Source organism: Drosophila santomea, unplaced genomic scaffold (genome assembly GCF_016746245.2).
Source record: "Drosophila santomea strain STO CAGO 1482 unplaced genomic scaffold, Prin_Dsan_1.1 Segkk79_quiver_pilon_misjoin1_scaf, whole genome shotgun sequence".
NCBI classification, from domain to species: domain Eukaryota; kingdom Metazoa; phylum Arthropoda; class Insecta; order Diptera; family Drosophilidae; genus Drosophila; species Drosophila santomea.
The window spans coordinates 483,653-496,066 of NW_025319012.1; the positions used below are offsets into that span (position 1 = coordinate 483,653).

At 38.6% G+C, this 12,414-nt stretch overlaps 1 protein-coding gene across 31 annotated transcripts in view; it reads left to right on the plus strand.

Annotated features, from left to right (window-relative positions):
• Positions 1-12,414, plus strand: part of LOC120457750 (sodium/hydrogen exchanger 3) — a 29,120-nt gene that overhangs the window by 3,984 nt on the left and 12,722 nt on the right. For 23 of the 31 annotated variants that reach the window (XR_006356539.1, XM_044006775.1, XM_044006784.1 and 20 more), the window contains 10 exons: positions 4,863-5,342; positions 6,172-6,388; positions 7,891-8,154; positions 10,060-10,259; positions 10,357-10,477; positions 10,640-10,778; positions 10,838-11,055; positions 11,118-11,410; positions 11,473-11,598; positions 11,939-12,126. Coding sequence is in view for 30 of the 31 variants with exons in the window: in XM_044006775.1 (XP_043862710.1) it covers positions 4,947-5,342; positions 6,172-6,388; positions 7,891-8,154; positions 10,060-10,259; positions 10,357-10,477; positions 10,640-10,778; positions 10,838-11,055; positions 11,118-11,410; positions 11,473-11,598; positions 11,939-12,126 (2,162 nt within the window). In the remaining variant the exon portion in view is untranslated. Of the gene's footprint in view, positions 1-4,862; positions 5,343-6,171; positions 6,389-7,890; positions 8,155-10,059; positions 10,260-10,356; positions 10,478-10,639; positions 10,779-10,837; positions 11,056-11,117; positions 11,411-11,472; positions 11,599-11,689; positions 11,882-11,938; positions 12,127-12,414 lie in introns of those variants that run through there. The other 8 variants (XM_044006779.1, XM_044006785.1, XM_044006788.1 and 5 more) reach the window with 2 other exon arrangements.

Below are 12,414 nucleotides of genomic sequence, written 5' to 3' on the forward strand. Positions count from 1 at the left end.
TTTCGTTAATTATAAGCCCGTACCGTGTAGGTGCTTGTCAGTAGCCTTGTAAAAATGATAGCAATTATAATAACTCCGAGCAACAGGAAAGAGCCATGAATTCCTAAGAAAATTGTTTCCTAGATTCCTATCCCTTAAAAAACAATCCATTTCAATTGACATTTTAGAAACGTGTTGCTGCTGACCTGTGCATATCTTTAACAACAGTAAGTACTATAAGTTCCAAAGCTCATTTAGATAATACTGATAAAAGGTGGCTTGTCTTTGTACGACCACAGAATTCGATGTATGATAAGTTTAAAACTTTGACTCTAAATCATTAAGCCTTGGCCACAATCAAACAATTATTCCTTTTGTTTGACCTGTAAACAGTTGAGCAATATCTCAAATAGTCCATTGTCCATAGTCCAACGGCATAGCCGAAAATTCATTTAGGAATAAGGCGAAAAATATCGAAAATTGACTTTTAAGCTTTTAATTACGTCCAGTCGCCCAAATGCAAGAAATATTTTATCAGTTCGGTGATCTCATTTAGGAATTTGCTTCCTCGTTAGATAATAACTAAAGTCACTCGAGAAGGGCTCTTTCACTTAATGGTCAGTGTTTTAGGTCTCGCAAACTCGTACTTAAGTAGACGACGTAGTATTAATATTGGTTTGGTAACTTAAGTGGGTTTTTCTAAGATCAAAATACGAGAATTTACTTGGAAAAATAACATATTTTACACTGCTTTCCTTTTAGATAGTCATCAAAGTCGTTCTCCAATAGGAATTAAAACAAGAAAGAAAGCTATTAGACTATACCCCCCCTCTCATTTTTTAGCATAAACATTGTGAATCAGAAGCCACATTTTGGGGCCTCGACCCATCACGCGCTTCTCCTTCTCATCGTCAATTTGTCGCAGTTGCAAAATGATTTTTTACTTTTTATACCCGTTACTCGTAGAGTAAAAGGGTATACTAGATTCGTTGAAAAGTATGTAACAGGCAGAAGGAAGCGTTTCCGACCATATAAAGTATATATATTCTTGATCAGGATCAATAGCCGACTCGATCTGGCCATGTCCGTCTGTCCGTCCGTCTGTCTGTCCGTATGAACGTCGAGATCTCAGGAACTACAAAATTGAGATTAAGCATACAGACTCCCAAGACATAGAAGCAGAGCAAGTTTGTCGATTCATGTTGCCACACCCACTCTAACGCACTTTTGAAAAATGTTTTGATATTTTTTCATTTTTGTATTAGTCTTGTAAATTTCTATCGATTTTCCAAAAAACTTTTTGCCACGCCCACTCTAACGCCCACAAACCGCCCAAAGCTGCCACGCCCACACTTTTGAAAAATGTTTTGATATTTTTTTATTTTTGTATTAGTCTTGTAAATTTCTATCGATTTGCAAAAAACTTTTTGCCACGCCCACTCTAACGCCCACAAACCGCCCAAAGCTGCCACGCCCACACTTTTGAAAAATTGTTTGATATTTTTTCATTTTTGTATTAGTCTTGTAAATTTGTATCGATTTGCAAAAAAAACTTTTTGCCACGCACACTCTAACGCCCACAAACCGCCAAAAATTGTCAGTGTTGAAAACTCTCTCCCGCACTTCCACTAGCTGAGTAACGGGTATCAGATAGTCGGGAAACTCGACCATAGCGTTCTCTCTTGTTGTTTTATCCTCTTCTACTTTAAATATTTTGGGTACATTTTACATTTGCCCCTTTTTGCAACCAAATGCATAAGTAGAACAAGTGAGGTCCCTAAAATATTATTATAGGCTGGGAAAATACGGCATTTAAAATGTATTTTCAAATAAATAGGTGCTGCATACAAAGTCAGTCGTGCCAGCAAATAATCAATGCACACTTCCCCTGAACCTTGACTGCATAATGGCAAGAGATATTAAAAGCAATCGTTGAAAATAAGCAATGCAAATATGTGTTCTTATCTCTCAAAACTGTTAACTGATAACAATGATAAAATATGTCATTACCCGTTTGCTTACCACCTGCTGTCATTCGCTTTCCAACTTATGCCTTTCCAATGTAAATAAAATGGAATCGCAACAGTACATCTAGATATGTACATATTTTATTCAGAAGTTGTTTACGACGCTAAAATAATTTTCCTAGACCAATCGAATCCATCCACACATGGATAATTATTTAGGCTCGTAAACCGTAAAGTTCAAGTTTGCTACGCCGCAATTTTCAGAAACCCATGTGTAGGGAAATGTATGGATTAAACGATATATTTGTGCCTGTTAAGCGCAATAGTTTATATTCCGGCCAAGTTAGTAGTCCCCAAGTTCGCATTCTGTATAATCGCCTTTAACCGGTTCGAGGGGCTTTTGTTCAGTTCCATCTCTGCCGTGGTCACTCGCTGATGTATTTTTCATAAATCAATTGGTTTTGATTTGTTTACAAATAATTTCGACCTGCAACTGCAACTGCGATGGCGTAAACCACATTCCCTTGTTGCCGATTTTATCGATTAGTCTTTGCCGAAAGCGTAACCCCAAAACGATTGGGAAAAGTTCAGGAACCTGAGCAAACAAACAAAGTTGACATTAACGTGCGGCACTGACAGCTGCAAAACATTTGCTTAACGATACTTAACTAGAAGGTAAATTAGCGAAGAGAAATCAATAAAACTTTATATTTCTTTGTAGTAATCGAAAATTTCTTCCCGCTTATACATAGTATAGTCACCGCAAACGCAACTCGTACATGTACCTGTTATTGAAGAGTAAAAGGGTATCCTAGATTCGTTGTTAAGTGTGTACGATGTAAACGGATAAATACAAAAAATATATATTCTTCATCATCTTCATTACTAGCTGAGTAGATCTGGCCTTGTCCGTGCGTATAACTATAAAACTATTTAAAACTATAAATATAAAAGCTAGATAGATTGGAGATAAACCATGCCACTACTAGTGACGCCTCCGTTTTAAAATTTTTTATTCCTGAACTTTGCCACACCCACTCTAACGCTTGCAATCTTCAAATCTTCTGCACATTACAAAAATGTATATTTTTGGCATATTTAAATATCTTTTCCTAAAAGTCGCTCAATTGGCTGCTCGCCAAAATATACATAAGGCATATGCGTATTATATGTATGTATGTATATACCAATTCCCAATTGGTTATATTAAATAATATAGTATAGTTCTATTTGAATACCGCTCGACCTTTCAAATGTAAATTAATTACCGCTGGCTAATCCTGAACTCAGATTTTACGTTTTTATCGATTAGTCGTCCTTATGAGCCAAAATAAACATGTAAGTTTATGAAGGGGGTAGACAGCGGAAGGGGTTCGGCGGAGAAGCAATCCGATTTACATCTTAGCCCCAAGGTGGCCAAGAGTATAAAGTAAACTCAAGTTAAATATTAACACATTTCGGTGGTGTCTGGTGGCTGGCGATGTGCGAAGAAATCAATTAAATCGTTGCTCAGTTCTTGAAAGCACAACGCTGTAAACGATTTTGAAAATTATTTGTTATTTTCTGAATTTTTAGAAAATTCCATTCTAAAATATAGTTATACTTCGCCTGCCTAAAATAAACAAAGTATATTTCTTTAAATTTCTATCAAAGTAGTGCACTAATTAAACTATGCAATCTATTAAGCATTAACCTTTCGAAAGAAGTCGATTAGTTGCCCAACTGTTAGTGGATTGTAATCAACGTCACTGATTTTAAAACGCTAAATTGAATTTGTAGAAAAGCCTTTGGAGTTCACGGCCATTTGAACAATTGAATTTGGAGACGGGAAAAATGCATTAAGGTATCATCTAAAATTGACTACCAATTTTATATAATGAGGTGGCCGACACTTATCCCAGCAGATACCGAAACAAACGGATGCAATTGCTCAATTCGGGACAAATACAGAATCCGACTCGTACATTGCCCTCAGATTTATCAGCATCAGCAATTACCATCGTTGTACAGACGAATTGCTCCATTGGGAACCTTCAGTTATTCCGCACTCGACAGATAAGCTTACTGCTGCTGCTAATAAAATTTGGTCAATAATGCAAATCAGGTCTTATCGCAGACCAACTGACAGTTGCCATTATATTTACACTTGTGTTTACCTCGCTTAATGGCCATATTTACATTGGTATTAAGTCGCTAAATTTGCACGGCGCTAAAAGCACTGGATCTATCCAGTTCGAAAAGCAAATATTGTCTACATGAATGCCTGATAATTTTTTTTTAAAACTTTAAACAAGTACACAAACAAGACCACCCGATTTAAACTGGATTCATTCCAATTAACATCGGAGATAACCACGAGCCTTTTATATTTTGATGAATGGAATAAGCATAGGTTGCAGGCACAGATTAAATCATTTACCAACTAATATTACTCATGCATTGCGCACTTAACAGGGTTTATTATTAATTTTATATCCTTGCCATATTCTCACATTAGACACTTCTTTTCACAATCATTACTTAAATTTCGCTCACTGTGAATGACTTAAAGTGTTTATTAATCAAGTCCACGCCCACCTGTTTCTTTATTGATAGAAAATCACGTGCCACACAGAAAATTTAATACGCGATTAGATTTTAGCACATTTTTATTTGCAGCTGTTCCAAAAAGAAGGAGCCAACAAATCAAAGAGAGTTAACAAAACCGACGGGTGCTTTATAGATAAATATAAATGCGTGATTTAATGGAGTATATATGGATTTTGGCCATAAGGCTTCATGGCCAGTGAAATTCGTGGGTTTTAACCAGTTTCAATTGGTTATTGTGGCAGGTCGGTCGACTTGAAGAGTGATAGTAATAAAAAGGAAGGCAAGATAAACTTATTGAAATTGATTTACTCTTTCTTCTCCTTGCAGGTAAAGAAACATTACAGCTGAAAAAGGAACCTGGCTAAGTAGCATGTAGTATGCCAGGATCAAAAAAGTGAATATAGCATCATAATGAGCATCCGCACGGAGCAGGATTACGACAGTGCCACTCCGGCGCTGCAACAGCAAATGAATTTGGCCCGAAGAGCCTGCTGGAGGATCAAATCCTCCAGGTCGGAATCCCTCTTCAAAACTATAGTTTCTGCAATAACAGATACAGATACAGTACCACCACCACCATCAAAAGATAAAAACAAAACGAGAATAGAGCCACAGACAGCGCCCGCAAAACGCAACACATTCTGCACATCCTCCAACTGGAGGGATATGTTCAGCAAGAGGATGCTGCTTATTTGCGCCCTAGTCCTGATCCTTGGAATTGCCCAGGCCCGGCCCAACACGATTGCTGTGGGAGTAGCTCCGGGAAAGGTCAGCCAAGATATTCTAAATCCGGTCACCCAGCTAAATGTGAGTACGCCAAAATCAAATTCCACTGCAAATATAATCATAATTTATAACTATTGCTAAAAATATAATTTGATTAACCGAAGTTTAGGAAGTGAATAACTAATTGTCGTGTGAATCTAAATTTACAGTCCCTCAAATGTCGTAAACTATATTCTTAATTGCACACTTTATTTGGAAAATTGATGTTGTATCTGATATAACACATTTTCAATTTTTGTTTTATTTATGAGCTGTAGAAGTATATATCAGACAACCCCTGAAGTGAGTTATCTAAGAAGCAATCACATGATTTCCTTTTTTAATTCTAATAAAAGATTTATTTATATAGCCACCAGAACTTTTTTTTACAGACACAAGAAGCTTTTATAACTAGATACCATTGATACCAAGCAATGGTTTGTCCTCAGTTTTAAGTCTGAGTGAAAAAAGGGCTATATTGTTTTCTTGGTTTACTAACTCGCCAAAATTTATTAACTCCAATTCGCAATTGATATTGATATGTCAAAAATTCTGGCAGTTAGCTTACTGACCTAGATCAAATTTCAACAGAATTTGAATAGGATTTGTCGTCACTAATAATAATCATTTTAGTTTTGAATGGCGTGTTACCAAAAGGTTAACGGAACGCCTGATATATTCCCAACCCAACTGATCTGGATATTGTATTCCGCAGTTTATACAGCCATGTAAACATTTTATGTTTTCCTTTGTAGGTGTTGGAAATTTATTAGTTGCATCGCGCATTTATCAATTTTCCGCTCCGTGTTTGCCAATTAGAAACACCCCTAATATCCGAAATATTTCTCTCTTCCTTCCTGCCCAAAACCAGCTGCGCCAGTCGACGCCCGGGGATGCGGTAGATGTGGGCCTGGATCCAACGCCATCGGTGAGGTTGCCACGTGCCGAGCCATTGAAATCCGGTGACCAGGATGCCGGCGAGAGCCACAAAATGGAGCGGTATCCCCTCTCCAGTGTGGACTTTGCTCGGGTAAAGACGCCGTTCATCATCGGAATCTGGATCCTGTCGGCTAGTATAGCTAAAATCGGTAAGTAAACTATTCGCCTTCAAAAGTGAATACTCTACAGCTGAGCATTTCATTATTCGAAACACTTAAAGCGGCTTATTAGCGAAGGAGCCGGCTTTACAGTACATAATCAGCGGAAAATTTGGTTTTGCCAGGCAAGCCACGAGTCCATTTCCTGTGAAAGGAAAGACACGGAGCCTGCTCCTGGGCGTGGGTGACTTTTTTTCCTTTGGCTGTTGTCATGCAAAATCAATATGGTTTATGTAATTCCTACGACGACGCCATCATGCAGATTTGCGTCAAGTCGGCGACGTAACCACGTGAGCCGATGGGTGCGATTCGTGGCAGAAGGACATTACATAACCGCTCAGTGGATGTGTGCAACAAGCAGCAAGAATCGGGACCTTGACCCTGCCCCGAGCAACAATTGGGTCCAAAGGCTATGTATTAATCATTTACCTTGATTCTCGACCGCTTTCAGGCCTCTCGAGACTTCATTACCAAGGCTTTCAGTTTTGGTTTATTTATTACTGGCCCCAGTGTCGGCAATTTAACACTGCCCCAGACAAGTTTATCGGTGGCCCTGTCCATAACCTTGACTGCAGGCGAGAGAAAATCCATTTTCCTCCATCAAGGGCGCTTGCCATGTTTTTTCGGGTCCTTGTTTCCTATTTCATTTATATTTTTGAGTGGACGAACGCTCGGATTTATTCGGTGCAATTGGATAAGGGCCATACAAAAATGTAGTCGAAAATAGACTGCAAATGTCAGTTGGCTAGAGCAAACCAGTGGGAAGGTCGATAGTAAGATGAGAGGCTGGGCACTTATCAAGGAAATGAGCTCCCCCATAAGATAGAACTTCTTCGAAACATTCTTAAAGTATGGTAACCTTTAATTCCTTGACAGATGTTTAATAATTTTATATTGCTCGTAGAGTAAAAGGGTATACTAGATTCCAAAAGTATTTTATTGTAGTTTTTTTATTTGTCTGTTCCAATTTTTACGGTATACCAAAAACATTTTTTTGTGCGCCACTTCCTACGCCCAAAAATTGCTTACAACTGTCACGCCCACAATTTTGTAATTTGTTGTGTTATTTATACCCGTTACTCGTAAAGTAAAAGGGTATACTAGATTCGATGAAAAGAATGTAACAGGAAGCGTTGCCGACCATATAAAGTACAAATATTTCTAATCAGGATCAATAGCCTTGATTGGTTTACTAAGCTTAAGTATACCTTTACCCTTGAACCCAACACGTTTGATAAGAGGTCGAAGCTGTCTAAAAAGCTTTTAAAGGGTATAACTTACAAGAGACCCTAAAAAAAGAATGCAACTTTATCAGTACTTTTATGGAAAGTTTAAATTGTAATTTGCATGCCAAGCGAATATAGTAAATTAATGAAATATGTTTATTTTCAGTTTCACCACCCACTCCATTTCAACCATTGCGTTGTAGAAATTTTCGTGTTTACCTAGTATATTTACCTTAACTTATATGTATATCTTACAATTTATTCCAGGTTTCCATATGACGCCCAAGCTGCATCTAATATTTCCGGAATCGTGCCTCCTAATTGTCGTGGGCGTGGTAATTGGCGTGGTGCTCTATTTCTGCACCGATGTTGCCGTCTCCCCGCTGACTCCCAATACCTTCTTCTTCTACATGCTGCCACCGATTATCCTGGACGCAGGCTACTTTATGCCCAATAGATTGTTCTTCGACAACCTGGGCACCATCCTGCTGATGGCGGTGGTCGGAACCATCTTTAACATAGCCACCATCGGTGAGTGCGGTAACCCGAGATGGATTCGGTGCTAGCCCCGGGCGAGTTGTCCTGTCGTTTATTTGATGACTAAGTAAACAGAGGTGGCCGATTGGTTATACCATTCATCTAAGTCAATCAACTGAAGAATGGCCAACGAAGATGTCGTTTCAACTGTCGATTGTGGGAGGTCATTTCATTTGCTTGCATTGTTAGGGGGCAGCACATGAGTACACTCAACTTAATTTATTAATGGCCACAAGGGTTTTATATAGTCTCTATAGGATTATAACAAGAATTTCCAATAAGAGATTGGCCTATTTAATAAGGAAGATATTTATTGATAATATTTTATAATTATACCCGGTTCTTATAGAGTAAAAGGGTGTACTAGATTCGTTTAAAAGTGTCTTAATTCTTGATCAAGATCAAAAGCCGAGTCGATTTCTCCATGTCCGTCTGTCCGTCCTAATAAACTGTTGAAGCTAGAAAAATGAGACCCAGCTTGTAGATGCCACGTCCACTTTAACGGCATTAAACTGCCCAATATGGCCACGCCTACAGTTTTAAAAAATGTGTTGATATGTTTTCATTTTGTTATTTGTCTTTTAAATTTCTATTGATATGCGTCACCTTCGAATTTATTTTGATTTACTGTTTTTTTTTGCCAATTCCTATCGATATGCCAAAAAGATTGTTGAAGTTTCTCATTCTCACTGACCATAGCTGTGTAATGGGTATCTGATTTTCGAGGAAGTCGACTATGGCGTTTTTTCCTTGTTTTTATAGCAAAACTGGTAGAATTCTCTGTAAAAATGTAGTTTCTCTCAGCTCAAGAAATTCTTCTCTAAAGTTTAGGAAAAGTTCACATCTGTTATTTGTACTTCCTGAAATGTAGCAAACTACTGACAAATATAATCACAATATTTAATAACAATTGAAGTACCCCCAATCTAACAATAATGAATTGTGAACTGTGAACAGCACTTGTAAAATGGTTGACAATTACAAAGGTGTCGGCAACGCCAGCAATTAGACACCTGATACCGACGAGTAAACAGAAGCTGAATCATCCGAAATATACATTTTAGAGCGTCCGCCTATTGGTAGCCCCTGGAAAACAAAGTCATTGTCTAAGTGGGCGTATAGGCTACATACGAGGGGGAATAGGCCGGCGGCCCTATTTAGATTCCCGCTTTCACCAGATTTACACAGACTATAGTGAAACATGCGATGTGGATGCTAATGCTGTAATAACAAAGAGAAAGAGGGAACAACGTCGGGTGGGTGGACAGGGGTGGTCAGCGTCAGTTAGATGACTAACCAAACCGCAAACGGACCACGGGAAACACGCTCGAGTTGCTATAGTTACCCCAAAAACAACCAGACTTGCCAATTACTTATGCTTAACAAAATGCATTACATATCAATGAGCGCACAGCGCGATTCATTTGGAAAAGACCAAATTTCGCTTCAATTGTCAATTAAAGATCCATTTATTTATTAACTTTTCTGTTTACTTAAGAGTATCTCTAAAAAAATAATTTCTGACTCAGATACATTTACATTTTGGAATAGTTTGTTAGCAACTAATTGACGACTAATAAATTCGTTGTAAGCTTTTCCAGCTTACATCATTTACTGGCGCCACAAATGGTGCTTATTGAAGCAATATTATTGCAAACATTCAATTTGCGTCTTTGCAAATTCAATTATTCTTGGAAAAACACGCTTATCAATTGACTTAAGTGACTTGGAGATGCATTTCGAAGACAACAATGCAATGCCAATGCCATCGATTGGCTAGTATCTAATTAAGTTGAGACTGAGAGGGCTTCGGCAAATTGATGGCTGGAAATGGATGGCATACCCCCTGCACTTTCTGATTTTATTTATAATACCCTCTACTATTTTTCTCCCTTGAAGGTGGCTCGTTGTACGCCTGCGGAAAGATGGGAATTTACGGGGAAAGCGAGACTCCGGGTCTAATGGACGTGTTTCTATTTGCCTCACTGATATCCGCCGTGGATCCGGTGGCCGTTTTGGCCGTATTCGAGGAGATACATGTGAATGAGATCCTGTATATTGTCGTCTTTGGCGAGTCCTTGCTGAACGATGCTGTCACGGTAAGATGGGTTTATTGATTGCGAATGTGGGCTGGTAATGGTAGCAATTAAGTCAACAAGTTTACATGGTTAAGTGAGTCTTCCTTCTGCCCACCAGGTTGTGATGTACCACATGATGGAGTCCTACAATGAGATAGGCTTAGACAAAATCATCGCCCAGGACATCGCCAGCGGCGTGGGTTCCTTTTTTGTGGTTGCACTGGGTGGCACTGCCATAGGTGAGTGCACGATTTTGACTTGGATTTGCTAAATTAATTACACTTTGCCCAGCCAATATATATTTTTAGTTGGTGATAGAACATTTCAATATTTGACAATAAAATAAAATTTACCGATTAAAAGCAAGAAGCACTTTATTTGATCTTGTTCTACAATATTAGGCATCATCTGGGGCTTTCTCACTGGCTTAGTAACCCGATTCACCGATCACGTGCGTGTCATAGAACCCATTTTCATATTTGTGATGGCGTACTTGGCGTATCTTAATGCGGAAATATTCCACATGAGCGGCATTTTAGCGTGAGTTTTCTAAATATATTCCAAACTTTTACCATTTAGTAATACAACTTATTCCACAGCATCACTTTCTGTGGTATCACAATGAAAAACTATGTGGAATCGAATATTTCACAAAAGTCGCATACGACTGTTAAATATGCCTTAAAGATGTTATCCAGTTCGGCGGAGACCATTATATTTATGTTCCTAGGCGTGGCCACTGTGAACAACATGCACGTATGGAATACGTGGTTTGTAGTATTGACCATTGCCTTCTGTTCAGTTTTTCGTGTAATTGGTACGTATTTTATAAAGCACAAAAACGATGTTTATTTTTAATTCTATTTATTTTTGGTTTAGGTGTCATTTTGCTATCGGCCCTTGCCAATCGCTTCCGTCTGCACAAATTGTCACGGGTGGACCAGTTTGTAATGTCCTACGGAGGATTGCGTGGTGCAGTGGCCTTTGCCCTAGTACTGTTAGTGGACGAGAATGTGGTCAAGCAGAAGAACATGTTTGTTACCACGACGATAGCTGTGATTTACTTTACTGTCTTCCTGCAAGGAATCACTATTAAGCCACTGGTGAAAATCCTTAATGTGAAGCGCGCTAATAAACGCAAGCCAACCATGAATGAGCGCATTCATGAAAGGGTCAGTAATCTACACAGCCTTAGAGCACAACGATTCGTTTACTTAATTTTGATTTCTTACAGTTCATGGATCACTTGATGGCTGGAATTGAGGATATAGTGGGCAAAACGGGCAACTACAATGTGCGTGATAAGTTCAAGCGTTTCGACAATCGCTTCATTCGTCCGCTGCTGATCAGAGATCTTAAGGTATTTTTACATCTGAGTTGATATATGCGTTTAGAACGGTCAAAACTTTTAGAACATGAGATCTCTAAATCTATACCTGAACTGCCATTAGGAAATTAATGAATTGCATTTATTGGACCACATTCCCATGCAAAGCTATGAACGAGCGTTGAACAAGAATAAAGGGGCGAGTGCATCAAATGAAAATGAACAGAGCCGAAGGCATCGTCGTAATTCAAGTATATCTTCCAAAATGAACCCTTTTAGAAATATGAATGATACGATTTAGTAAAGCGAATATTAATAAAAGTCAAGTCGAGTTTGTACCGATTTATTTTTGTTGCTTTCCACTTTAACGTAGGGAGCTGAGCCGAAGATCATCGAGACGTACTCCAAACTGACAATGCGCGATGCCATGGAAGTCATGAGGCGAAATCCATCCACTATTGGCCAGATGACGGGAACCGAGTCTATGAGCGCCCTTTTCCGGAATTATACCAATAACTATATTGGCGGAAGGTGGGCACCGCCAACAATATACACCACCTGGTAAACGAATTTTGGATTGAATGATATCTTGCCTGTACTCACACCAAAACGATCGTATATTGCATGAGTACGAATAAATTCAAAATTTATGTAGTTTATATACCCTGACTTAAGCATGAATTGCACAAATTATTTGTTTAAGAAAATTGGCACCTAACAAATTGAACACAATGCAAGCAGAGGCGTCGCACAAGTGTTTCATCGAAGCTCAAAATCAAAAAGTACTTTGTCGTTTCTATCTAAAATCGTAGTATAATGAACTTTTGTGAAACGACTCTTTGTAAATCA